The 27,805-nt window shown below is 40.1% G+C and overlaps 1 protein-coding gene across 1 annotated transcript; it reads left to right on the top strand.

The window, feature by feature from the left end:
• Positions 1-26,827, top strand: hs3st3b1b (heparan sulfate (glucosamine) 3-O-sulfotransferase 3B1b). The gene is made up of 2 exons (XM_057826816.1): positions 1-832; positions 22,657-26,827. Exons 1-2 carry the CDS (start codon positions 288-290, stop codon positions 23,273-23,275), a joined length of 1,164 nt encoding a protein of 387 aa, XP_057682799.1. The 5' UTR covers positions 1-287; the 3' UTR covers positions 23,276-26,827.
• Positions 26,828-27,805: the final 978 nt, after the last annotated feature.

The following is a 27,805-nucleotide window of genomic DNA, read 5'->3' on the forward strand; positions in this document are numbered from 1 at the left end:
AAGTCCAAGCACTGTGATAGGAGAGGTGAACCTGCGTGTGGAACAGGGAAGACCCCAGCCTCCAACTTTTCATTATAAAAAAATACTTAAGAGTTTAAGAGATGCCTGTCAACTCTCCCAATGAGCCCCCGCTGTCGGATTTATCGATGTAAATCATTTGTTTGACACTGTATTCGCTGGGTTTGAGTCGTTTTCAGGTGAGCCATGAGCGCGGTTCTTCGGGGAGGATTACGGGAGTGACGGAGGCGACATGCCCCGTTGGGACATGCCTGTGACCGGGGAGGCTTATGGAATATAGTGCGTCGCGTCCTAGCCCGTCTTGCCGCTTCCCCGGCGCCGTCAAAAAGAAGACGCTCCTTCTCAGCATCATGCTCTTTATCTGGATCTTTCTGGTCTACTCCTGTGTGGGTCCCTGCTCCACGGGAGTGGTGCTCGACTCACCCCGGGACCGATACCGAGAACGGGACAGGGCTCCGTCGGCGCTGGTCGAGAGAACCGAGCGCTCCGACCTGCTCTCCAGGCTGCGATGGGAGGACATGGACTACTACGAGGAGCCGGCGGCCGCCCACGGAGCCGCGTCCCGGGACTTGCTGCTCAGCGACGAGTCTGAGTCCCGGGCACCGGAGCTCCGGGCATCGGAGCCCAGCGCCTTGTCGAGTTTCTCCAACGGCGCCGGGAGCAAGAAGCTGCCGCAGGCTATCATCATCGGAGTGAAAAAGGGAGGCACCCGGGCGCTGCTTGAGTTCTTACGGGTGCACCCCGACATCAGAGCCGTTGGGGCAGAGCCGCACTTCTTCGACCGCAACTACGACAACGGCTTGGAGTGGTACAGGTGAGAAACCCACATCATATAAATGACTCATTTTACACTATTGCACATTTTTTTCCCCACTGTTTATTTGCAAAAAAAAATGTATACTTTATAATGTTTCTGGATGTTGCTTTACCATTCAACTTAAGTGAATTAACACAAATTATTTTAAAGTATTTGTTTATATGCTATTTACTTTCTCTTAATGCTATTTTAACGTCAACTTCGTTTTTGCTTAATAAAAATAGAAACACTTTGACACCACTTGGATTACACTTCTTCAATTTTGCTGCAAAAAAAATGCAAGTTTCATATTACTTATCATAAGCTACACTTTGCTGACAACGCGTTAGTTATTTCATTATTAGTAGTATAATTATTTTACTGTTTAACTCAAAGTTATTGCCCTTTTAATTCAGAGGGAAAAATGACTTTGTACAGTAATACATGCACACGTAATGCATTTTTGTGCAGTGTGCACTGATCTCTGTTGGACGCGGTGCAACACTGCAGCTCCTGTGGCTTTCTTTTTCACTCAACACTTGCATGAATTTCTGTTTCTTTTAAGTGTTGTTTTGGATTAAACGAGAAAGCGTCGGTTTGGCACAGGTTTCTTTGAGAAGAACACATTTAAGCAAAAATTGGCACGTTTATTCCGTTTAACACAAAAATAATGGGTTGATTTTAGGCCACATATTTTTTCAATTTTGGGTGGAGATGGAATGGGAATCCTAAATTGACATTATTCTAGTTTTCATAACTAATTATTTACACCCTTACCTGGTTAATGTCCCAATTTTGGGGGGACTTTATGAATGCTCCTTTTTTTCTATTAATCCTTTATTGTTTAACTTGACAGATTTCCTTTTGGTCAATGTTGAGGAAATTTTTTTTAAACTAACTCTTTGATCAAGTGAATTGATCAGATGTAGGTTTTAAAAAACATCTAAATCTGACTCGAACACTTCCCATTATAAATTGTATTAATATGTTAAGCATCACTTGCATTTCCATTTTTTGTCGTTTTTAAATTTAGTTTCCACCACATTAACAAAAAAAGGAAAAATAATCCACATTCAATTAGTCTTTTAATTGCCGTTAACTAATATTGATATATTAATTCAGTGAATGGGCTGTTGCTGCTGTGTGTTGTGAAGTAGCTCAATACAATGTATAACAAATTTATTATAACTGATACTTTATCACACAAAGCCTTAGTTGTTAAAATGTCTGCCTCACAACTCTGAAATTCAAGGTTTGAGTCCCAGCTGCGGCCTTTCTTTCTAGTTAACACTTTCATCCAGTGCAAATGTATTTGTTAAACTTCTAAAATATACATGATAGTTTCATTGAATAGTTTTCTGTATGAGTCGTTATTGGCTGGTTGTTGGTGTACCCAACTTCTTGTCAAAGTGAGCTGAAATAGCTATAGCAAACCCATGAAAATATATTGTCTTTTGTCAATATAAGCAAACAAACAAAAAAACAATGCATAGTAATCTTTGAATTCTGTCATCTCAATCGCCATAGGTGGCGCTAGAATTTCCTTTTCACTTAGTCCGTTTTATTTGTGCACGAACAAGAGAAAACAGTCATACGTGTTTTCCTGTAAATATCCGCCACTCCCTAGTCAAGGAGGTCATGCGCAAAGGCCTTCCCTTGCATACAAAAGAAAGCTTGATCAACTGAATGCAAACCAGGCTGCATTTGTTCTACCAGTTTCCCTTTTCTCTTTGCACCTGTTGGCGGGCATGGACTGTGTGCCCACTAGCATTAGCACATTAGCGAAGACCATACTGCCCCACCCCATGAACACAACCCTTGATTAAGTTTAGTCTCTTGATAAGCAAGAAATAAATATAAGCTAAACATTATAATAGGTAGTTGTAGTAATATTATTTGTAAGAGTTTTAGCTGGGAAACTTAGCTCTGTGCCGTCAAGGATAATTATAAGTAATAACCAAAATTGGAGGGAGTTCAGTAAAAGTCTAAGGGTTCTTCATTTGTAGGATATTCAATATTTTCATCTTCTTACAGATGAACATGTACTCTGAGTAGTTGAATAATATTCAACTCATACAGAGGTACTTCCTAATACTTTGACCACATTGTTATCAACATATGAATAGATTTATTCCATTTAAAGAATATTGAGAGAAAACCAATAAGAAATGAAGTAATTTAAAGGGTTAAAGAAATGTTGATACTCTTGTGGTTTCAAACTTGCTGGGAAGTTTTTGTCTCAAAAACACAAAGCACACCCCCCTTTTTTTGCCGTCACCCCGTGATGCATCCGGGACAGTCCTGGATGGCTGCTCGCTCTTTTATTCATCCTCGGCAGGGTGCACTTTAGTTTCCTGGCAGGTGACCCCCATCCACTGTCTGTTGCCCGTGACCTTCCTTCCTTTCCCGTACCCTCCCAAAAAGGAGGCCGCCTGCTTCTTTTGTTGACATGTGCAGCGTTTTTCAAAAGCATCAAAACGTCATGCTTCCTCCTGTGGTGCCGTTTTGCCAACATGGAGGTGTACATCGTCGTTAGTCCGGAACCTTCTCAGAACACTGTGGCTATGGACTTCTCAAGCGGATTGGAGAGCGTGCAGGGTCACAGTGACATCTGTTGACTATCTGACCACAGTACGTAGTGTTTGATACTGCAACAGAGCCATCATAGATAGCTATACTGTGCCATAAATTACACCTACACACACAATTTCTGGTTTTACCTATCAAAGCCACCATCATGCAGTGGATCCAAATGTATTTTATATCAAATATCACTCTAAAATTGCAATTACAGCTCTAAAATGCGTTACTTTTAGGTAACAGGTTCCCCCCCCCCCCAAAAAAAAAAAAAAAAAAAACTTTTTTTCCATTGAACAGGATTTTTATTTTTCAAAACATATTAGCAAATTGAACATAAGTATAATGTTAACATAAATTTAAAAATAAAATATTCTAAATAACATTAAAATAAATGCTGTCCTTTAGCTGGGCATAAACCCACAGCCACAGCCACAGCTAGACATTAATACCATCAGAACAAAAATAATTGAATTATTTTCCATAAAAAGCATGTGTGTATGACTCGTATCATGTTTACATTATACACACACTCTTTCTCAACACACACTGTTGCCAGAGTGAAAAAAAATACACGTTTTACCATTGCTAGACACACTAAACACACTGGAGTTAACTCATGTAGCTGGTAGGAAACGTTCATTACAATGTTTACTAACCTTTAATCTTGTATAAATGCGAAATCATATTGGAGGTTTTGCCTCCTTAGCAGCCACCCTCCGCAAACATATTTTAAATGCCGGTTGGCCGTCCTCCTCTAAGCCACGGAAATATTTTAATACCACGGTATACCTTGAAACTGGTAATTCACACATGTCTAGTTGTAATGGACCGAAATCTTACCCTAAAATGCAACGGATGTTGTATTCTTAAGGTTGAAATAATACTAGATAAAAAAAAAACATTTTAATTTTCATAGAATACAGTCATAATTCCACACTGCCTATCCACTAGAGGTGGTTATTGCAGCCAAAAAACCTTACTCAAGAAACAGTAGCGCGACTTCATCAAAATGATATAACTCAAGTAAAGGTAAAAGTAGTCATCCAAAAAATGTACTCAAGTATAAGTAAAAAAGTATTCGGTGAAAAGAATATTCCAGTAATGAATAACTGCTTACAATGTCAGATTTGTTTAGCAACAATAGTATTTTTTTTCTCAGCATGTCATCTATATGAACTGTTATTATTATGCTGTATTATAACATGACCCCCCCCCCCCCAAAAAAAAGACACAAATCATTGAATTCCAAACAGAAAAATCTACAGAAATGAAACAACTTGTCTTAAGATCATGAGTGACCTCTAGTGGCAAAAACATATTTCATTCATTCATTCATTCATCTTCCATGCCGCTTATTCCTCACGAGGGTCGCGGAGGCGGAGCCTATCCCCTACCATGAAATTAAAGCAATCATGTCTCCGGTTTTCCTTGGTCTATCGGTACCAAATAAAAACTGGGAGAGAGACTTGGGAGAGAGAAATTGACGCTTTCAAGTAATGTTGACACCAGCGCTCCATGTCAAATATTTTTTTACGACGCTTTAAAACAACCACGTGATTGAACAGGCCGGCGTGCTCGTAGGACTTTTGACTGCAAGCTTGTGTGTGGTCATGTGTTGGGCTGCAGCTATCGATTATTTTAGTAGTCAATTAATCAATCGAATGAATCGAGCCTAAATCTGTATAAAAAAAATAAATGAATAAGCATCAAAGTGCAGCAAACGAAATATTGACTAACTTACTTAGCAAAAGTCCGCATAAATGCTATAAAATGGTTTTTTTTTTTTTTTTTTTTTTTAAACAATGCTCTTAACAAATGGTTCAAACAAATATTCCCACAAAAAATGGCTATAATACCTATGAACTAAATTACGCTTGCATTAAAAAAAACATGTCAGTCTTAACAGGGAGTAGCTGGATTCAGCCATGTTAAATGAGTTATGTCACATTCACTGTTGTCACTAGAAGGCAGTGTATCCACCCAAATCAATAAAACTAAATGCAAACACTTTCAAAACAAACCATTACAATGCCACTTTAATTAAAACGAATACTCGAAGCAACAAAATGATTTGAATCTTTTTTTAATCGAATTACTCGAGTTAATTGATTAATAGTTGCAGCACTAGTAATGTGTCTGTATTGTTACGTCTGATTGATAAATGGAGTCGTGTCATTACAAGTAGCGCCACTGTCTGCAAACTAAAGTAAAATCTAATATTTAGAATAAAGAGCTACTGCAGCCCAAAGTAGCGGAGTAAGCGTAATGTTTCTTCCCTAACCCACTGAAGTAAAAGTAAAAAGTATGAAATGGAACTCTTAGAAGTACATCTTTCTTAAAAAGTTACTCGTGTAAATGTAACGCGTTACGACCCACTTCTGCTACACACACACACACACACACACACTTAAGTAATTGGCATTTCCTTTTTGGAAGTTCTTTAACCGCCTGATCAATCTCATCATGACAACTTTCCCAATTCCACAATGTTCGGAGTCGCTCACAGTAGGACCTCGACTCAGCCGAACGATTCAGCCAATTTTAGTCCCCAAATGATGTTGAATTGTTCCACAGGTTACCCTTCTCCCCACAGAAACCCCGCACATACACACACACACACACACACACACACCTTTTCCTTCTGTATGTGGACCCACTCATTCACAGTCCTCCAGTGTGTGCGTCACGCTTGACCCATCCAATGTGGAGTGACGCTCCCTGCGGGCCTCGCTGACCAGAAGTGTGCCCCCTAAACCTCTCTTTGGTCAGCTTGATGGGCCTCCCTCCCTTCCTGCTGCCTAAGCTGCCATTACAAGTGGTTAATTGTGAAAACGGGGGACCCCCCTCAAGCCCCGTAGCCCACACTGATCGGGACAATGTGGCCGCTCCACGCACACACTAGTGTTTGTGTTAACACAAATCCACAATAAAAATACAATCCCTCCCAGTGTGTTCCTAGCAAATTAGTCTCATTTTTAACGAGACGACAATTTAAATGCCAGCGTGCACCCCCTTCCTCCAAACAGAGCTCCCCACTAAACAGAGCTCCCTACTAAACAGTCACTTACCAAATAAACACACGCATTATATTGTTGCTTTTTCCAGACGTAGCACCAATGTTAATAACATGCAAATGAATCATTATTACCGAGCATCAACAATGATTGGTCTCCTTCTTCAAAGAAGATAAGGTGAAGAAAGTGAAAGTGATGACAGCCAACCTGTAAAGTCACACTTGTCGTCCCAGGTATTAAGTCCCAGAGGTGGCCATTAGGCTGCAGGAGAAGGGCGACCGCCTCCGGGAGACACATATGATGGGTCTCCTGAGGTTTCCATTAGCCTGGCAGTAAAAGCACAGAGCTCATTAGAAGCCCTGAGTTGCTCACCACTGTCCACACACTTTATGTCAAAACACCTAGGTGAGCACTAGCGGCAGCTCCTCACCTGTATTTGAACCGACTGGTCGCCTTTTTAGGGTCTAAATAGACCACTTGGCATCACGCTAACCAGGTAGCATTAACTGATGGGACACCGACCTTCTGGATTGGCGTGGTCACATAATCATAGACTGAGATTTGTTTTTAGTTTAAGATTTGCATCCCAAAAACTACAAAACTGTTTCTGCTTGCAGTGTTGTATTTGGAAGCACTTTTAATTTTTGTCTTAGTCTTATGAACGAAAGTACTTAAGGCCAAATTATACCAGACACGTCTGCGGTACGGATCCACCAAGCTCCGTGTTGACTGCGTGCTCCGCAGTACGTCAAAAATAGGACAAAACATTCCGGCTGCGCACAACTGCTGTCCAGCAGCTCTATCCCTGTCGTGAGCTCTAGCGTGATCGCGCACAATAATGTGGTATTAAAAACGACAAACACACAGAAGCTGTACTCAACTAAGAAGCAGAGAGAGAGGTGGACTTTATTTGACCGAACAATTTTTTTCCCAATTTTTTTTTTTGCGTTATATGGGTTTGTGACACCCCGACCACATCTGCAACAGTTCTCTACTATTTAATTACCGGTACTGTTTTAAATTACATAACTTGTATAACTCATTGTCCATCCTAATAGCTTCTACTATGTCGTTCCATGCAGATTCCTTTTCAAACTTTGTGACTTTCTGTAACATATGGCGGAAAACACATACAAGACTGAAAAAGCAGTTTCTGCTCTTGCACTTCTCTTTAAAAGAAACTGCTGTAATTTAAGCTAAAACAACTGTTGTGTTTGATTGAACAATATGTCTATATGCTGCCATAGCAGATTCATGGCGCATTAAGCCCCCGACTATTTTTAATTTGTCTGTTTTGTCTGAAAACCCCGCTTACAGACATCGCACAACCGCTTTTGTTTCAACCCAGCCATAAAACGAAGGTAATTAATTATATTTATCATTCAAAATGTCTGTCGTTTTTAGCTTAGAATCATTAACTGATGTCTCATATTTCGTTTAAAAAAAAAAAAAAAAAGACTTAAAAAAAATATTCACTCACATATTTTAAACTTTTAAACAAATTATGTCACAATGAAAAAAATGGCGTCTGTAAAAAAAAAGTCGCGGATATCTACCTCATTACTATCGCTTAATTGTATTTGCTTTGTTACTGTCGCATTTTCTCCAATATGTTAGCTGATAAATAATTGATTCAAACAAAAAAAGTTGAAAAAACGTTTAAAAGGGTAAATTTATGAAAAAGAACATCTCGACCCCTCCTTGATGTCTGCGATTTCTGCATCGCGACCCTTGTTATATTACCATGTTTCACCCATACAATCCCCAAAAAATCCAGCTCTAGCCATTCACATATGTGTCTTGACACTCAGTGATACATGCTACATGGAGTTTTTGGATCGAAACAAAGTAAGTACGTGATAATATCTCGTTAAAGTCATGGCGTCTGTAATTCTGTTCTCGCGTGCTCTCACCTCCAGATAGGGTTTTGCTGTTTAAAAAAACAATTTTTTTTTTTTTTTTTAAATGCCGTCCTGTTCAAAATTTTTCTTTTGATGTAGCACACATGCATATCGGACAATTTTGAAAGTTGGCAAAATCTGGGGTCTCTAAGTCACCTGAGTGTTTTCCGCCATATATATGTCACACTGCTGTTGCCATAGTGTGGACTTCCTGTGGGTGTGGTATTACTGTATAAAAGGAATCTCTGTGATGTGTCGGTGGCACATATGCTGAGAAGCACGCTGAATAAAGAAGTGTTGTTCCATTCAAGTCTCAGCCTGACATGTACTTAGATTAAGGAAGTACATAACAAAAAGTGGTCAAGTACAGAGACCTGCATTCCAAGAACCGAGTTTTTGCACCTGGTGACTCTGTTATGGCCCGGAGTTATCAGAGTAAGGAAAAGTCGGCCCCTGCCACCATCATTTCTGAAACTGGGCCTGTTTCCTACACAGTTCAGACAGCTGATGGTGTTTGGCATCACCATGTAGATCAATTCCTGGGAACACCAAACACTACTCCAGAACTGTTTTTTGATTGTGATGATGCTAGCAGTGTAATTATACCAGAAATGTCTAGCTTACCGGATATGCCAAAAATACCAGAAATCTCTAGCTTACTGGATGTGTCAAACCCAAACAATCCTGCTGTAATTGTGTCTAATTCAACCAATGCACAAACGGAACCTGAAACGGTATCGGAAACTGTTTCCACAAGTGGAAAATCTGAAGTGACTGTTGAACGTCGTTATACTGCATGGGTCAGGCGACCGCCTGCTAGATTGGATTTATAAGTAATAAATAGGATGGGAAAAACAGGAGGTATTTTTGTGTTTATTTCTGGGACATGTTACTTTCCACTTTCATAATGTATCGTTCATTGTCCATGTTCGCTGGTGTTTAAACTGTGAATAAGCACCTGGCCTGTTGACTGCTTCACCCATTTTGACTGATGCATCTCCAGCAAAAATAGAAAATAGCTCAAACCATCTGGCATGCTCCGGCACGTCTGAGATGGTCAGCAGTCAATCCGTAGCGCATATGCACCCGATGTAATTATAACAATGTGATAGAATGGAAACGAATTGGCTCTGCCACAATATCTTGGCAGATCCGTACCGCACACTGGTCCGGTATAATTTGGCCTTCAGTCTTAGGCATATTTTAGTCATTTCAAATTTCTTTGTCTTAGTGTAGTTTTAGGCGACAAAATCTCATACAAGTTTTGTCTAATTTTAGTGTTACTCAAAATGTTTTCGTCTGTAAAATTCAAAGTTTTAGTCCAAAAATAAAAGTTTCCAACAAAAATATTGTTGTGTCTACAACGACAATGCCAAGTTTATGATGATAATACACACTCAGCAAGGAAAGCAGTACTTTATTTTCAATTAAAACTTATCTAGAAGTCAAAAACGGTATTGAAAAAGAAAAAAAATGTCTGTTTGCCATCCGTTAGACTTACTGACCAGAAAAGCCAAGTGGCATTGCTTTAGGCTGGCCAGTGTTTCAACAGGACGGCTTGCAATTCTGAAGCTAATGCTAACGCGAATGCTATGCTAACCCTAGGATTACATTTCGCGTCAGATGATCACTCAGCACCGACCTTTAAAGGCTCAAGCTAGCAGCATTGCATATTCTTTCTTGCAAAGATAAGAAAACAAATCTCAGTGTATTTACAAACAAGCAAGATGGAGTGCAGCCTAACTTGAGACACATTCTAAACTCCGGTGGGGAGGGAAAGGCGCAGCATATCTCACGATGCAAGCTAGCTTACTCCACGTACAATATGAAAATGTCCCGCATTTTCATCTCGTCACCGTCTCGTTACGTTGTAGTCTTCCGAGCCACATTTTTAGCTCGTCATCGTCATGAAAAAGTTGCTCGTCGACGAAATATTTTCGTTGTTGTCATTGTTGACGAAAACAACACTGTCTGCTTGATGTTTTTTTTATGCTAAATCATTTCACACGTTTGAAAACATGCACAGTAGTTATCACATTGCACAGGATAAAAACTATGATGGAAAAAAAGCACCTAAAAGTCGACTGAAAAAACAATTTTTGGTCACCTGTCTTTACTGACAGTTACAGTTGGTGCAAAACAAAGAAGCTTCTACCCCCCCCCCCCCCACCCCCACCCCCGACACACTTCCTGTGCTTGTGTGTGCTTGTGTGTGGTATAAGGGGTAGGTGCCATGTGCTTTTTCATCTTTTATTCATCTTCACTGCAGCGAGATCAAGGCGTCGCGTGTCTCATGGTGCATGTCAACTGTCAGGAAACGCGCACACGCAACACACTGACTCTTCACCTGCAGCCCCTCTGCACGACTCACCGGTTTTGTCGCATCCACCGATAGCTATCGCCTCGCTAAACCTTCCCTAGCTGACAGTCAGGATTTTTTTTCATGCAGTGACACTGCAAAATTTATACGTTGACACTGCATCCAGAAGTCAAATAATAAGATGGCGATTTTGCCACAATTTGGCTTGAAGTATAAAATATTTGTCTGACATAGGGGTGGTAACCTCTGGGTACATCACGATAGGATTTGTGATACAAGGCTCACGATAATGATGATCCCACGGTATGGCGATACAACAATTCAGGAAATCATTCTGGGATATTTCACAAAACTAATCAACAGAAAAACAACCTATGTTCATCCTTCTGCTGTGAATGAGTATATCACTAGTAGACGTCCAATCCATTTGAAGTGGGAAGGATGGCAACGGATGAACGTTCGTTCATTTGCTGCCATCCCTCCGACTTCAAACAGACAATTCTAGGCAATGAGTTCATTTTGGGGCATTTCACATCATCTCGTTTTGATTTTCAGTGACTTCCTTTTCTGTTGAGGTATTTACGGGGCACTTCCTGTTGATTTTGCGGTATTTATAGGTTACAACCTTTTGATTTTGGGTTACTGCGAAGGAGGTGACTCAAGAATGTCCCCAAATGAATAGGAAGTGACTCAATATCAACCGTAAGTAACCTTTAAATGCCCTAAAATGAACTATAAGTGACCTGTTAATACCCACAAGACTGGTTGTGAATGCTCTGATTTCAGCGCCATTGACGGCGCTCGACGTCCAATCCAATCAAAATGAACTGGATGTCTAGCGCCGTCAATGGCAGCCAGTGAGCTAATGAAGACACTATTCTCATAGAAGATCATGGAAGCAACCTGTTGGTTCTTCTTCTTCTTTTTTTTTTTTTAATTAGTGACACCTTTTTAAAACGATATATCAATTCTTGGTGGGCACATATCGATAACCTTTTGGGTCACAAAGCAGCATCATATATTGTCTTTTCAATATATTGTCACACCCCTAGTCTTGACAGCAACAGGCGGACTTAACACCTCTTTTACACATAGGTGCTACACTCAAGCCTTTAGGTTGTCAGTACAGTGGTACCGCCACATACGAATGAATTTGTTCACAGCATTGTAATTATAGCTCTAAAATGTGTTACTTTGAGTAAAAAAAACTTTTTCTATTAAACAGAATTTTTATTTTTCAAAACATATCATTAAATTGGAAAATAAGTATAATGTTAAGTTAAATTTAAAAAATATCAAAACAATTACTGAAATATTCTAAATATTTTCTTTTTTTAAAAATTCAGTCGAAAGAAATGGAATTTGTTAAGCCTAAAGCCACAGTTCAATATTTTTACCATCAGAACAAAATTAATTGAATTATTTTCCATAAATAGCACCTGAGTATGACTTGTATTATGTTTACATTATACACACAGTCTTTCTCAACACAGAGTTGAGAAGTTGCCAGAGAGGAAAAAAACACCACCGCTAGACACTAAACACGCTGAAGTTGACTCTCGTAGCTGGTGGGAAACGTTTATGACAGTGTTTACTAACCTTTAATTTTGTATAAATACGAAATCATATTGGAGGTATGTCCTCCTCGGCAGCCACCCTCCACAAACATGTTTTACATGTCGGTTGGCCCTCCTCCTCTAAGCCACGGCCGTCTGTAACTTTTCTGTAGCAGAAGTATTCCCGTACCGGCAGGGGCGGACTGGTAATCTGTGGGTTCTGGAGGATCACAGAACGGCCGGTGCCCTGGACGGCCGGCGGCCGTCATTCATTATACATCACTGTTTTTATCCCCTCTATCCTCTGATTATCTACAGTTCACATCCAATCCGACAGGTGGCAGCAATGCGCCTGGCTGTTGACTGCCAATCTGATAGACTAGGAACGAAGAAAGCACAGAGTAGCCTTCATTGGTTCCTTCCTTGTGGAAGCAAAATAGCGACGAGCGTTAATGCACAATATGGATGGTGGTGGCAAAAAACAGAAAAGAGCAGGATGGCGCGGAGAAGGTTTGGGAGAAAAAAATTAAACTGGAGAGTGAAGCATTAAAATGTCATAAGTCGACAAATATTTTCGCGAGCAGCAGTAGTCTGGCTGCAACGGCCACGTCGGATAACAACAGCCCAGCTCCCGGCAATGGTGAGAAGGAGCGGCAGCCGCTCTGACGTGCAGCCGGTGCAGGGAGAGAGAAAAGAAGAGGGAAGTAAGCTGGTGGAAGTTCCCCAGACAAGCGCAGGGCAAGTAAATTGGGATGAAGAGGGTTACTTGCTCGGTATACTGGCAATTGTTATCCACCAGGTAGCTACATTTTAAATGAAATAAATGACAATTAAAGGGTTAGTGCCAGCTAATCGATGTACCCATTTGCAATCGTGTCAAGTTACAGTATGCTAGTCCTACTATCCCACTCTTAAGAAAAAATATTTTAGCCGTAAAACAATGTATGCACACGCAGCATAGCAATATTAATTCAGAAGAAATATAACAAAATATTAATAAAATGAATAGTTTTACTTTAAAGTTTAGGTAGTTAAACTGATATGATATACAATATATTTTTAATCATTTATATATCGTTTTGTTGTCTGGTTAATACTTTCCAATGAAGGTTATGTATACAGGATTTGTCTTGAAATGTTTATTGTATTTTCATTGAAATTGATTATTTGTATGGCAGGGGTCTCCAAACCGGTCCTCAATGGCCGCTGTGGGGCCTGGTTTTTGTTTCAACCGATCGAGTACCGACAGTTTAACCAATGACGTTTCTGCTAAAACAAGCAGCACCTGACTGCAATCAACTGATTACACTTGTAAGACACCAGATCGGTGCAGAGGTGTTGTCTTGTTTTGTTAGAATGAAATACAATGAAATCCTGTGCCCGCTGCAGCCCTATGTGGAATAGTTTGGAGACCACTGAATTATGGCATAAACAATGAAGTCATTTTATAGACAGAGATATATAGAGATATATTATAATCAATTGGATACCTAAAACTTGCTTTGAAAAATAAATTCTTTAATTTGTTTATTCAGGTTGATCATAGAGCTAGTACAGAAAATGAATCCAACTCCAGTTCAGACTTGCAGTATTTTGAGCGCCCCAAGTCAGACAGTCACAGTCTAGACACATTTTCTTAATTTTTCTCTGAAAGTGCACGAAATTGATGCATTTTACAATAAAATGTAAAAAAAAAAAAAAAAAAAAAAAAATTCTCCCGGGGGGACATGCTCCCGGACCCCCCTAGGGGTTCTGTGTTTCCTTTCGTAAAGCGATTCTTGTGGGCTGGGCTGAGTCAAAGTCCAGGGCTGCTTTTTAGTCCCAGTCCGCCCCTGCGTACCGGCGATATGGTTTTCTTCGATGGGGGCAAAAGTTCAGTAGTTTCATCTCCTCGAGCCATCGTGTAGCACAGCTGACTCACTGATACTCAGCAGCAGTTGGTGGGGGAGGCTTGAGCCTTACAGCTACAAGCGAGGGATTTCTCCATGCATTTTTGGGACAGAAAAAATAGCTAATACCTTAGGGACGGTATGACGGAAAATTTTTTGAAACCTTTTTAATACCACAATATACCTTGAAACCGGTAATCGGCACATGTCTATTTATACCGGTAAGTCTAAATGGTCGTATGTCGAGCGGGATTTCCCCATAAGAATACATTATAGTTTGATTAATTCGTTCCACAGCCCAAAAACCTACATAAATCCTGCAGATATAATCACAAATAGCAATTACACATAGCAAAAGAAAAAAATCATCAATACAAATCGGGATAATAATAATATAAAAATAATAATGTAACGAGCCGGGTTCTAATGTGGCGGTTGTGTCTTGCATGCTGTTCCTGAACACACAGTGTGACTGACGAGAGTTGCAGAAGAGTGGGAACTTTTTACTTTCTCTTTCATGTTCTGTTGTTTTTGGCGTGTTATGTTGCACGAGTTCTGAAATAAATAATTCAAAACCTGAAGAAGCTTCCGACTTCCTTGCCAATATTACCATAATAATAATTGTCACCTTAACTTATAAAAACTGGCGAACTTAGGTTGGAGGAGGACTGTCAAGATCGTAGACCTCTTCCAGCTGTATTGTCGAGCCAGTTAACTGACGCGGACGCGCACACGCTCATATTTTTCAGTCATTTCCATCTTAATTTCAATGGCATGTGTCACCTTTTTCCTTTTTTTGCTACCTGCACTAACCTTCTTGGGACCCATGTTGATTTCTCTGACAAGAAAACCTGCCGTGCTGCCATCTTGCGGGAAAATATGAAAATGTGACGCTGTCGTAAATTGTCGTATTTCGAGTATGTCGTCATACGTCGAGATAAATGACAAGTCTAATTTTACGTCGGATGTCGAAAGGATCGTATGTCGAGCCGTTCATATGTCGAGGTACCACTGTACTTTATTTTCTGTGGGGTAGGCAGCGTAGGTTCAGTTCCGGCATCAATGTGAGTCTGAATGGTTGTCTCTTACCCTTCCTGTCTTACTTGCGACCACTCCAGTTTGGGTGTCTAATGCGCATTGTTCAAGAGCAAGTGACTGCTCCTATATTTCAAGTAGTGCTGTGTCGCTCACTTGCCACAGTCTTAGCGCTTGATAATTCTGTGTCTCCGCAATTACAAACTACAGATCCTTCCCGCCTTCTGCTTTAAGGAGGACACATGATGACTACTTATGGAATTGAATCATTTGAGCTTGTCAAAAGGAGACCGCAACCCCAACCACAATCATGTGTGCTCTCTATTTACGACTTCACTACTTTTTGATGTCACCTCCAAAACACGGTGTGGATTCCAAACGCCTCTTTCTTTCGGTAGTTAGTTGCTCGTACAGCAGCCTAATGATGGATGGCACGGGTTGCAGCGGACGGGGTCGGCTCGGGTTCGGGTTGGAGCGGAGGGTCAGCGTGTTCCCAGGCTGCTCTGACACAGTGCAACCATTTTGAAGCTACATTTATCAACCAGAAACACTGCACGGAAAGCAATTCATTGCTGTCAAATGTTGTCCAGTTTGCTGTAGCCATCTTGCGGTTGGGGTTAAGTGCACGGGTTGGTTTTATCTCAATTCAATAAAATCGACCAAGCGACAGCTCGTATTTTGAAAAGCTTGTCATGGGCTTTTGCCAGACTCTAGTAAAATTTGTTTATGGACTTTTTATTTTTCAGTTGGCTTTTATCGCTCTTAATTGAAGAGACCTAAAAGACAACACACTTAAGTTATGTTGCGCTTGTCTGGAGGTGTGTGATATCGCTTCAGTCATACACGACTTTAACTGTGCGAGATATGTGACATTTTCCAACAGCTGAGAAAAGCTTTGACACGGTAAGGCCATCAAAGCGTAAGCATTCAGTCAGGTTAGTCATCCTTATATCTCCAACATTTGAATGCTGTCAATTCAATCATTATACGTCCCTCTTCTATAGCATTTTGATTCAAATGCAATTCACAAGGGAGTTGACATTTGAAGCTATGCAACAGGCACGAATCCCTGCGATGTCTCTTGCGCATTGGATTTACGAGCGATGCCGCACTCCGTGGTTAAACTCCATGTCGGCGCAGACTTTTATTTCACGACGTCTAGCTTCTGTTTGTGCTTAAGTGCCACTTTATAAAATATACAGCAGAAGATCTCAGCGGCAGCGTTCTGATGATGAATGCACACAATACAGCTTCGTCAAATGAACGCCTGCATCTACTGGAAAAGCACAGCAAGCGTCTCCTTTTAAACTTGAGTACATGTGCAACATGTCTGATGTGTGAACAATCGCGTGCCATTTAACATACTTATTGGATCCTTTAACAAAAAAAAAAAGATCTTTGTCTCTCCCACTTGATGTTAATGTGAATTATCTGGATGAGGATGAGAGGCTCTTGAGAAGAAAGGGAGCCTTTCAGCGCTCGTTTCCTCCTTCCCCTCTTGAGAGATGTCACTTTGCCGTCGGACCTATGGAGCCTGCCGGGAAATCTCAAGGATCAATGGAGGCGGGAATGAATGTGGAGTGGTGCTCCAGTGGCTTTTGGATCCCACTCGAGTGTTAATGGTGGTTGTGGGCGCAAGGCTGTTTCCCCTTGAGTGGTCGTCTTTTTAAATTTGATGAATTCAGGTGCAGGATCTTCAGATTCTATACAGTAATTATATAAAAAGTAGCCTGCCAATTAACATCAGCTATAAAATTAAACTCACAATGAAATGATTCGGATTTGAGCTTACATAATTGCACACCAGTTGTTCAACGGATAGTTCTCTTTCATAAAACAAACTTTTACCTGTTTGAAATACTCTATGGGGAATGCCTGCAAGATCAAAAAACTAGTACAGTGGTACCTTTCCTTACATAATGAATTGGTTCTGGAAGTAGTTTCGTAACCCCGAAAATTTCGTAAATAGAAACTATCTTTTACATGTAAATGTCATCATCCACTCCAAGGACTAACCACACGCAACATTAAATTTTATATTTGGGGTAACACCGGAATAGAATGATGGCAAAACACATTTGAATCATAACATATACCGTAATTTTCGGACTATAAGCCGCAAGATTCAGAATGAAGGGAAAAAGTAGCGGTTTATTTGTTGATTTATTTGGGTTAATAGGTAACACTTTATTTGACAGCGGCATGATAATACTGTCATATGACCGTAATAATTATGAGATGACACTATCATGGGCATTACTGAATGCTTATGACAGATGTCATTAGGTGTCATCCGGCAAATTATGTCACTAACTTCATTTATGTCCAGCTTGGATCTTTTACTTTAATAATTTGCCCGACAACACCAAATGACATCTGTTATAAGCATTCATTAATGCTCATGACGGTGTCATGTCATAATTATGGTTGTCTAATGACAGTCTTATGGCGCCACTGTCAAATAAAGTGTTGCCAAATACTATAAATAGCAATTAATAAAACAACTGGAACAGTAACTGAAGAAAGAACACAAATTTTGATTGTCATTTACGTCTGTAGCGCTGCAATGCATGCTAGAAGGCATGTTGGACAACAATAGTGTTGATAGCTGGTGGCAGCGAAGGTTGATTGTCTCCCCCAAGGGAGCAGTGATGGCCAAATGAAGCTTCTTGAAGTAATGCAGCCAATCTGTTAAAAGCTTCATGCTGGTTCATCTGGTCTTTAAGGTGTTACCGGTTAATATCTTTTGGTGTAAATATCCCATAATACAGTGAGGACAGCTGCGGCTTATAGTCCAGTGCGGCTTGTCTATGAACAAATGCCGTTTTCGTGCCAAATTTGGTGGGAGGCGGCTTATAGTCAGGTGTGCCTCATAATGTGAAAATTACGGTCCCTAACCGTTAATACCTGTAATGAAGTTGATATTAGAACTAATTTTAAAGAAAAAGAAAAAATATCCTTCGAGAGAGGCAACGTCCTCTTTCACAAGATTGATGGTGCCTATCTCTTACGTCAGTGGTCCCCAACGTTTTATGCACCACGGACCGGTGTGATGTAGGCCTTTTTTTCATGGACTGGCAATATGTGGAAGAAAATTACAGTAAATATAAAATAAAACGAGGGGATAAAAATGAACATTAGGTGCATTTTTTAGCAGCGGCGCAATACGGTTCGCCATGAAGTATGATGCTCTCAGTGCATTCGCTTTTGTTGCTTCGTTTGCTATTTTATAGCAGATTAGCAGGTTATGCTGTGTGGATTTGGTTAGCCTCCTCTTCTAGCTCAGGAGGGTGGCCTTTTCCCCGTCAAAAAGCTGTCCAAAGACGTCACCGCCTGCAGCACACAGCCAACAGCAGCTAGCGTTACTGTTTACATTTTCTGATGCTTGGCTGCTATAGGTGTGCAAACACCCCAGTAATGGCGGCCAACAAATAGAGGGTGACGTACACAAATCTCTTCTCTGATTAGTCAAGAGGCAGAGGCCAGATTGTGGTCGTTAACAAACTATTTGTTTTCTCTGCGGCCTGGTAACAAATGCGCCAAAGACTGGTACCGGTCCTTGGCTCAGTGGTTGGGGATCTCTGGCCACTCTGTCACTCTTTGTGACACAAAAACGCGAGGAGAGCTATGCTCTAAGGTGCTACTACTGAAATGAACCGTCCGTGGTCATAAACTATTTGTGAGACAAAAATGAGAGGATTCTTGTGCTCCCTTGTCTCAGACGTCAACCCACCAAATGAATAATAACACCATCGCGCCTGTACACGTCATCATACTGCGACACCCAAATTGAAACGTCATCATCAATAGGCCAGTCCGAGAACAGGAGAGCATAATGGGAAATATTATGACCAATCCAATCGGGCGGCAGAATCTTATGACGCAACACTTAAAAGCAGAAAGCAGGAAGTATATGCGTATCTTTTACAGTATTGTATAGTATTTTTGCCTCCCGTAACTTGAAATTTCTCTTTTAACAAGAGACAATATTTTCCTGTAATAACATGTAGTAACCTCAACATAACGTTTGTAAAGATGCACACTAAGTAAAGGTACCGCAGTAATTTAAAGCAAGAATGTAAAATAGTAATCATTTGTCATAGTCGATGCTTTTTGATCCTACTCAAGTGTCAAAGTGGCCTCCGGGCATGAGCGGTCGTCAGGTTAATTTGAATTCAAGTGCTGCATCATTAAAAAACAAAAAAGTATCATCTTGCCTTTTTAAGGCTACCCAAACACAATGCGTATTTGCGTGCATTCAAATACAACAAAACCTCCATGATTTGACATTCAAATGCATTCAGCATCCAAACCCAAGCGACAACCTTTTGTATCAAACACAAGACAGCCTGCGGTGGTCCATTATCGTCCAATCAAACGCGACAGGAGGAAGATGTACACACCAGACAGAAATAACCCACTTCCCGTCTGTTTATCTCAGTCGGGACTTGGTGGGTGGCAGCGTAGGAAGTGCAGGGTGATGGCGTCATGTGACAAGGGATCATGCTTTTATCTTTTACAACATTTTACTTTTTTTCCTTCAAGAGCACTCCCAATACCAAAGGCGTTATTGGTTTCTCTCCAGTGTAACGTTCTCAGCAACGGGATGTTTTCGGGTGTTCCACTCGAAGCATGCCCCTTGAAAGGTTTCTACGGGCCTTCGATAAGCGCCTCTTGTGCGTGCCTCAGACCTTTTCGCCGCAATGAACAATAGGCCTGCTTTCAAAGGGCGGTAAAAGCAACACAAGAGCTCGCTGACAGCATCTTTTAAGAGCATCAGCTCATAAATCACAAGGGAGGAGAATGGGCATTGTTTTCCCTAAGAGCTAAAGTCCGCCCGCTCTCTTTTCTCCGCTTTTCTGGCAACACAGAAAAGTCAGAGGTGAAGATTTTTTTATTGGCAGGGGGCCTCTTCTTGTGGAATTTGGCACTTTTTTTTACTGTTTCACTATTCAAGCGTCCTCTTGTTTGACGCTTCTGCGACCGCAAAGGCTTTGAGGGATTCGCTCCGCTTGGATCAGCATAATCGCTAACCCAAATTCTGCACCATTGAGTCAGATTAAACTTTTCATTTTACATTTTCAACTCAAGAGTTTCCAAAACACACCCATAATACGCAACCCCCCCCAAAAAAAATATTTCTAGATAGCAGTTTTCTGGTTGTTATTGTAGTTTTCAAATAATTTCGATTTTTTTTCACACTTGAGAGCTGAGCACCCACTCACCAGATTCCAGCCAAATCAAGAACAAAATATGTTGTTGGTAAAACCGAAGTGTGCTATTACTGCATATCTCTAAAATATTGATCAATTCTAAGTTAGTGGAATTTCGCTGAACTCGAGAGAGAAGATTGAGTTGTAGGGGGCATTCTCATAGCCGTGTAAAGAGTTATACTAATTTTGACGGGAAGGTGAATAGCTTTTTTTTCAAAAACAAATAAAATATCATTTAGCTTAGCAAGGAGATGTGTGCGAGTCATTTACCGAGTGTCCCAGAGCTCACGAAACTTAAAAAAAGTGCATTCATCAAGTTTTCATCGGCTGTGATTTGCGTGTATCCGTCCACCAAAACAGCCTGATAGCAATGATGTCAGTATGCCGGGCCCTCAGCTATTGGATGTGTTGTTGATGTCAGCACGGTAGTGCTGTAAAAATAGAACAGGCTTCTATTTTAGGTCCCGCCCCGCCGCAAAAATTCACTCAATTCCTGCTCAGTCCAAAACGGCAGCTGCTGCTCACTTTTGTCAAGAAGTCCCGAGAACTACACAATAAATGGGTTGCCGTGCACCCTGTTATGCCGGGCTCCCGCTAGTGTGAAACGGCTTAAATTTAGGCTTGTGCATGGTGCGCATGCTTGTACGAGCACGAACATAAAGCAAAGACCATTTGGCCTATCAAATCAGAACCAGAAAAGTAAAAACGGCAAACGTGATTGTTTACTAGAGGTGGGAATCTTGGGGCACCTGACGATTCGATTACAATTACGATTCAGAGGCTACGATTCGATTATAAATCGATTATTGATGCACCCCACCACACCCTAGCTATTAGCTGCTTTTAATGTTTCGTACATTAGTTACATAAATTGGACAAAAATCCTCTGAGGCTTAAATAAATTACTAGTTCAGTATCAAGTTAACAGTTCAAAACAGTAAATAAAATACTCAAGTCCTCATTCTGTATCAAAAGCGTTAAACTACATTCAATTAATTAAATGTTATGAATCAAACATTAAATTTGTTAAAATTGCTCCCATTATTCCATAATTTCACTTCTGTCTACTTTGGAAATGTGAAAGTTTGAAAACTATTTCATCATATAAAGATAGATTCACGTCAAGATTTTGCCAATTTAGGATTATTTTAGATAAAAAGTTAATTAGGTTCACTTGGAAGGTTTGCTACAACAGTCTTCCAGAGAAGTCTACTGCTTTAAGATGCTGTTTACTTACGCCGGCGAGTCTGTCATTTCGCATCTTGTTCAATATACATGTGATATCTACCGTGGCATTATGTGGGCATAATTTATAGTGTCTGTCGGCTGCAGTCAGGTATTATTGATATTTTATCTAGTGCCATGAGTTGAGCATGATGTTTACTATGTTTTATTTCCGCTTTTCTTGGCATATTTCAATAAACGGAATTTGGATGTTTGTGAATAATTCTCGAATCTTCCACGGCCGAATTGCGAATAATCTAAGAATTGGAAATTTTGCACACCTCTGTCGTGTACTGTACATTACAAGTCTTAAGTGGGTATGAATTGTGTTTTTTCCAAGCGAAGACCAGGCGGAGGCTTGGTGAAACAGTACTGCTTCCGCTTAGAACGTGTATGGACGTGCACAGGCGCGTGTTCACTCAAAACAGGGCTATTTGGGGCAGTCTCAGTTAAAATGTCAGGGCTCTGTGTACCCATCAGGGCATTGGTGGAGCATGAATTGAGTAAAAAAGTATTTCAAATTAACACAAAAAAATATTATACCGCCTGTAATGTTCAGTTGTTTTCATATAAAATGAAAAAAAGATGCAGGCAGTCTGGGACATTGTCCTTGTAAGTTAATCATTTCTGAGATATCGACTTTTGCAAGTGTCTGTGACTTAATGCAGATTAACTTGATTTTTCATTTCAGAGGGATCAACCCTGAAGGTCTTCAGTTTCTCTTTTTACTATTGTTTTGTTAGTTTTTTAATTTTCCTTCTGTATGTGAAATGTCTGCCTTTCAAATGATGTTACTCGATTCAAGCACAGACTTCCACTAAGCAGCAACAATAATGCCAGGTAGAGGTAACAGTAAAAGTCCCCCCAGACTACTCCGTTAGCAAAATTTCTTTATGTTCAGGGTAATTTATTGAATTCCCCAATCAGTCTTTTCAAAGTCGTCTTGCATGCGAGTGCTCTTGCTAATGCTGGAAGCTAATCGGTTTAACGCAACAACTAATTGCTTTTTGACTCTCCTAATAGGCTAAGTAAGTCATTGATCGCAAATGCAGTCCATCTACTTAATGAAATGCTACGATATGGCTTAAATCCTATCTTTTGTCCTGGCAGGGATCTGATGCCAAAGACCTTGGAAGGCCAGATCACCATGGAGAAGACCCCCAGCTACTTCGTGACCAAAGAAGCGCCCGCCCGCATCTCGGCCATGTCGCGGGATACCAAGCTGATCGTGGTGGTGCGGGACCCTGTCACCCGGGCCATTTCAGACTACACGCAGACGTTATCTAAGAAGCCTGACATTCCGTCCTTTGAGAGTCTCACCTTCAAGAACATGACGACGGGTCTCATCGACACGTCATGGAGTGCCATCCAGATTGGCATCTACGCCAAGCACCTGGACAACTGGTTGCAGTACTTCCCCATGGAGCAGATCCTGTTCGTGAGTGGCGAGCGGCTAATCAGCGACCCGGCCGGTGAGCTGGGCCGTGTGCAGGACTTCCTGGGCCTCAAGCGAATCATCACTGATAAACACTTCTACTTCAACCAGACCAAGGGGTTCCCGTGCCTTAAGAAGGCCGAGGGCAGCAGCAAGCCCCACTGTCTGGGCAAAACCAAAGGGCGCACCCACCCTGACATTCGTCCCGAAGTGGTGCGCCGCCTCAGAGACTTCTACCGGCCGTTTAACATGAAGTTCTACCAGATGACGGCACACAACTTTGGCTGGGATTGATGGGAGGGAGTGAAAAAGACTTCATCTGTATTTTTTATTATTATTATTACTATTATTATTGTTGTTGTTGTTGTCAAATCACAGATAATTGAAAGGCAAAATGTGGAGATATTGCTATATATATGTAAAATGTACAGAAATCTATTTTATAATAATTTATTTTTATTTCTAAGCAATTAATTCACTAAGCTGCCTAACCATATTTGTTCATAATATCCGGCTCACATGTTTGTTTGTTTTTTGTTATTAAACGAACATTCCTTGTGTCTGTTTGGCAAGCGTTTAGCTAACCAGGAATATTGTTGGATTTAACACAGAGCTCCGAGTAAAAAGCACCAGATTAGGGATTCGTTGTGCTCACGTTCCTTCAATATTAGAATCACTAAGAAAGTTATCATTACCATGGTTACTGTTGTTAGTACCGCTACTAGCATTGATATTCCCAGTGGCACAAGTTTTATTAGTACTGTTACTAAGGATGTCCCGATCACATAATTTTGCACCTGTCTGAATCTGAGTCACCCAATTATGAGATTTTCTTTTTTTGAGAGTCCCGATCCGATACCGAAAAATAATATGTATTGTTTTTGTTTTTGTTTTTGGAACAAAAGTTCCAAACATGTCACAGTACTGTACGTTTTACAGTACTTCCTTTTCCACTGTTTCCCGGAGTGTTGCAGAGTATAAAACATATATATTTTTGTAACTTTTGTCAATGCCATTGTGTTTCTGGATTATTCTGTTGCTTTTTAGCCCTTAAAATGTATAATAAATTCATAAATTAGGCCCAAATGATATTAGAAGAAATTAATATAGCGATACACGGTATATTGCCAAAGCTACACACATACTTTTTTCTTCAGGTGCACCAACACAAAATGCTTGTCTTTATTAAATGCTTCATTGAGTGAGTCCACTCAAATTCACTCACGCTTTGACGCTCACGCTGCCGAGGACAGCCTCTCACTTGAATGAGTTGCGACAAACTGGTTTGTAACAAACTGAACGATGATTGACGCATTTGTGCCTTTGATGGTAGACCTACCCAGCCTTCTCTCGCTAGATCAAAGCTACAAAGTTGTTAATCATCAAATTATCGTTAACTGTAATGACCAGGAAAAAAAACAGTTTGGTTGCACTGCTTAGCTCGCAGGAGGGATGTGAGGCGGCATGAGCATGAAGCAGAAAAACAAATATATTATTTAAATTAAAAACCCGATCCCTTTCACGGGATTCAGATCTTCTGAAAAATGGCGCGCTTGCCCGATTTCTGATCATATGATCGGATCGGGACATCCCTAACTGTTACTATTGTTACAGTTGCTAGTATTGCAACCAAGGGCGTTGGTTTGGTCTCAACAATGGTAGGGATGGTATAACAGCATAACCTACATGTCCACTTTTTGCTGGGGACGGGACATTAATAAGACCAAACAGATTGGGGGTCAGGGCTACATTTCTCATGAATATGAACCTAATTAATTGATAGGCTAAATTATCAATGCAAAATAAATCTATTTTGACTTTCATGTTTATTGGTTCGGGTGATAAACCAATCAGTTCAGATCTTAGTTTTCAAAAACTACTAAAGAAACATTTTGAAAACTTCCAGAATAAATGTATGGATTTTATTAGCAAATTTAAATTACAATATTTGAACATAAATTATATCAACATACACTTGTTAATTATCTCTAAACTATCCAGGAATGCAAAACATAAACATTTGTCTTAAGACCACTCAACATTGTCTGTCTAAATAAAGAAATTAAATATAATTGAAAAAAACTTCCTAGAGATCAACAAAAATAAAAGATTAGTGAGTCTAATTTACATTAACAGTAGGAAACACATACAGGAGGACAAGTCTCTCCAAGCAGCGTCCTACTTGAGTATTGCAGGTTAGCAAGTTCACACAGTTTAATGTTATGCTAAATCTGTGGTCGGACTTTTAGTAGCAAAATTAGGAGTGTGTTCCCCACCTCCACAACATTGCTGTCTTTTTACATTACTTACAGTGGCTGCTGGTACTGCTGGTCGAAAAAATTCGAAGGGGACGGAGGAGGTGGCATGTTGTATTTTTGTGAGGGCAGTGTGTTGGGGTGTGGGGGGTGTCAAGTCATCAGCCAATCAAACGTGCGTTTTCGGGAAAAAAATGGACTGGCATATTCAGCAAGTCAAAAGATGTGAATGTAAGTCTGAACATAATGAAAATAACTGAATTACGGTAGGGTCAATTCTATCCTTAAAACATTTGGCAAGACATTATAAATTACCTATATAACTAAAGTCATTATATCATGCAAATAAGCTTGCTTAAAAATTAGTGGAGACAATTTGAGCATTGTGAAATGTTTGTCATGTTCTGTCCTATGCAAACCTACGCCCTTGATTGCAACTAACACTAGTACAGCTTCTATTTTCGCTGGCATTGCGCAATACCCATTAATATCACATCTAATGATTGTATCACTTGTAACTCTACTAACAATAGTATCACTGATAACACTATTGTTGTTGCTAGTACTGTGACTATCACATGTTCCTTCATGACAGCTAGCAGCTAACACTAACTTCTTGAATAGCAGCACTCAGATCAATTGGACTATTTGCTCCTCAACGTGCACTGAATCCAACATTTGCATTTTCAGGACTTTTCCAACCCTCCTACGCTCATAAAAGAGTTGTCCATCAAATGTTTTTGACGTTATGCAAATGGTGTATCGCTAAAAGGCAAATTTATCTCAATCCGTCCCACCCTTTTTTTTTTTTTTTTTTTAACGATGGCCGAGTGCAGTCAGTGAAAATTGGATAGAGCATCGTGGAGGCTAAGCTAAACTTTAGCATCCAACTATGCAATATGCCTTTAAAAAAAAAAACTTATGTATCTCACCAGTCATGACTTCTATTCAACTTTATCCAACCCCCAAAACAAAAATCACATTTACAGTACAAATGCTCATCCTAACGCCTTATTTTCTGCTTGTTTTGTTCCTACTTGAATTGTTAATATGCAAGAAGGGAGATTGAGCTAGGTTGTTTGTGCTCTTTGTTTGATCGTACATGAGCAGACATCACGTATAAGAACGTGAGGCCTGATTGTAGCAAAAACGCTCTGATTTTGTGCCTCTTAAAATTCCTCTTCCTTTGGTTACTATCCGTTTAGTTGTTTCTTTTTTTTTTAAGTTCAAGTTCACATTTTGTTTCCTTGATGCAATGTTTAAAGAGGCATTTACAGTTGTCATGCTCTGTGTTGAAAGACTTTGGAGATTCTTGAAGGGGAAGGTCCGACTGGGACCGCCGCAATCATGCGAAACATGAGATTAAAAAGTGACCGTGCGCTCGAAGCTGAATTGTTTTTATATGGTTGAGTTTTATTCAACCTATCTTGTCTTACTACATTGACATGTGTGACACAGTGACTCTAAAGACTTATCTTTATTGGTGTGTGAATTTTACTCACCATGCAAAGAGCAAAATTCAATGGCTGTTTCTAGACAATTACTAAACATTCATAATATTTCTTTGTATGAAGAAATAAATAAGTATATATTTTACCAAAATATTGTGCTGTCTCCTTGACTTTTATGTACAAATGAAGGATGCTATTTTAATATTAATGATCGAAATTCCGTAATTTTTGGACAATAAGCTGCTACTTTTTTCCTTCGTTTTGAATCCTGTGGTTTATGGTCCAGTGCGGCTTATTTGGTGATTTTGTGGTGGGACTTAATAGATAACACTTTATTTGGCAGCCGGCATCATAAGATTGTCAAAAGACAATCATAATTATGACATGACACTGCAATGAGCATTAATAAATGCTTATAACAGATGTCATTAAGTGTCATCCAGCAAATTATGTCACTAACTCCATTTATGTCCAGCTCGGATATCTTACATCTATTCAAAAGTAAGATAATTTGCAGGATGACACCAAATGACATCTGTTATAAGCATTCATTAATGCTCATTGCAGTGTCATGTCATAATTATGATTGTCAAATGACAGTCTTGTGGTATCACTGTCAAATAAAGTGTTACCAAATACCATAACTAGCAATTAATTAAACAACTGGAACAGTAACTGAAGAAAAAATTAGCACATAACATGAATTTTGATTGTCATTTACATCTGTACTGCTGCAATGCATGCTAGGAGGCATGTTGGACGACAACAGTGTTGACAACAGGTGGCAGCGGATGTTGACTGTCTCCCCCAATGGAGAAGTGATGGCTGAATTAAGCTTCTGAGGGAGTTAAGCTTTGCAGTCGATTAGTTCAAAGCTTCATGGTGGTTCATTTGGTCTCATGACAGTCGTATAAAGGCTGTCAAATAAAGTGTTACCGGTTAATATCTTTTGGTGTAACTATCCCATAATACAGTGAGGACAGCTGCGGCTTATAGTCAGGTGCGCCTTATAGTGCGAAAATTACGGTAACTCGTGAATGCAGCATACTGCAAAACGGGTGCAGAACAGTAATTCCAGGATGACTTCACAATACTGTATATTGTACACTTATACATTG

Source organism: Corythoichthys intestinalis, chromosome 21, assembly GCF_030265065.1.
Source record: "Corythoichthys intestinalis isolate RoL2023-P3 chromosome 21, ASM3026506v1, whole genome shotgun sequence".
Taxonomy (NCBI): domain Eukaryota; kingdom Metazoa; phylum Chordata; class Actinopteri; order Syngnathiformes; family Syngnathidae; genus Corythoichthys; species Corythoichthys intestinalis.

What these genes read in the sequence shown, in the direction of transcription:
- hs3st3b1b (XM_057826816.1), top strand. Translation starts at nt 288, where the DNA reads ATGGAATATAGTGCGTCGCGTCCTAGCCCGTCTTGCCGCTTCCCCGGC. An exon ending in AACGGCTTGGAGTGGTACAG is followed by an intron (nt 833 to 22,656) that starts GTGAGAAACCCA and finishes TTGTCCTGGCAG; the next exon opens with GGATCTGATGCCAAAGACCT.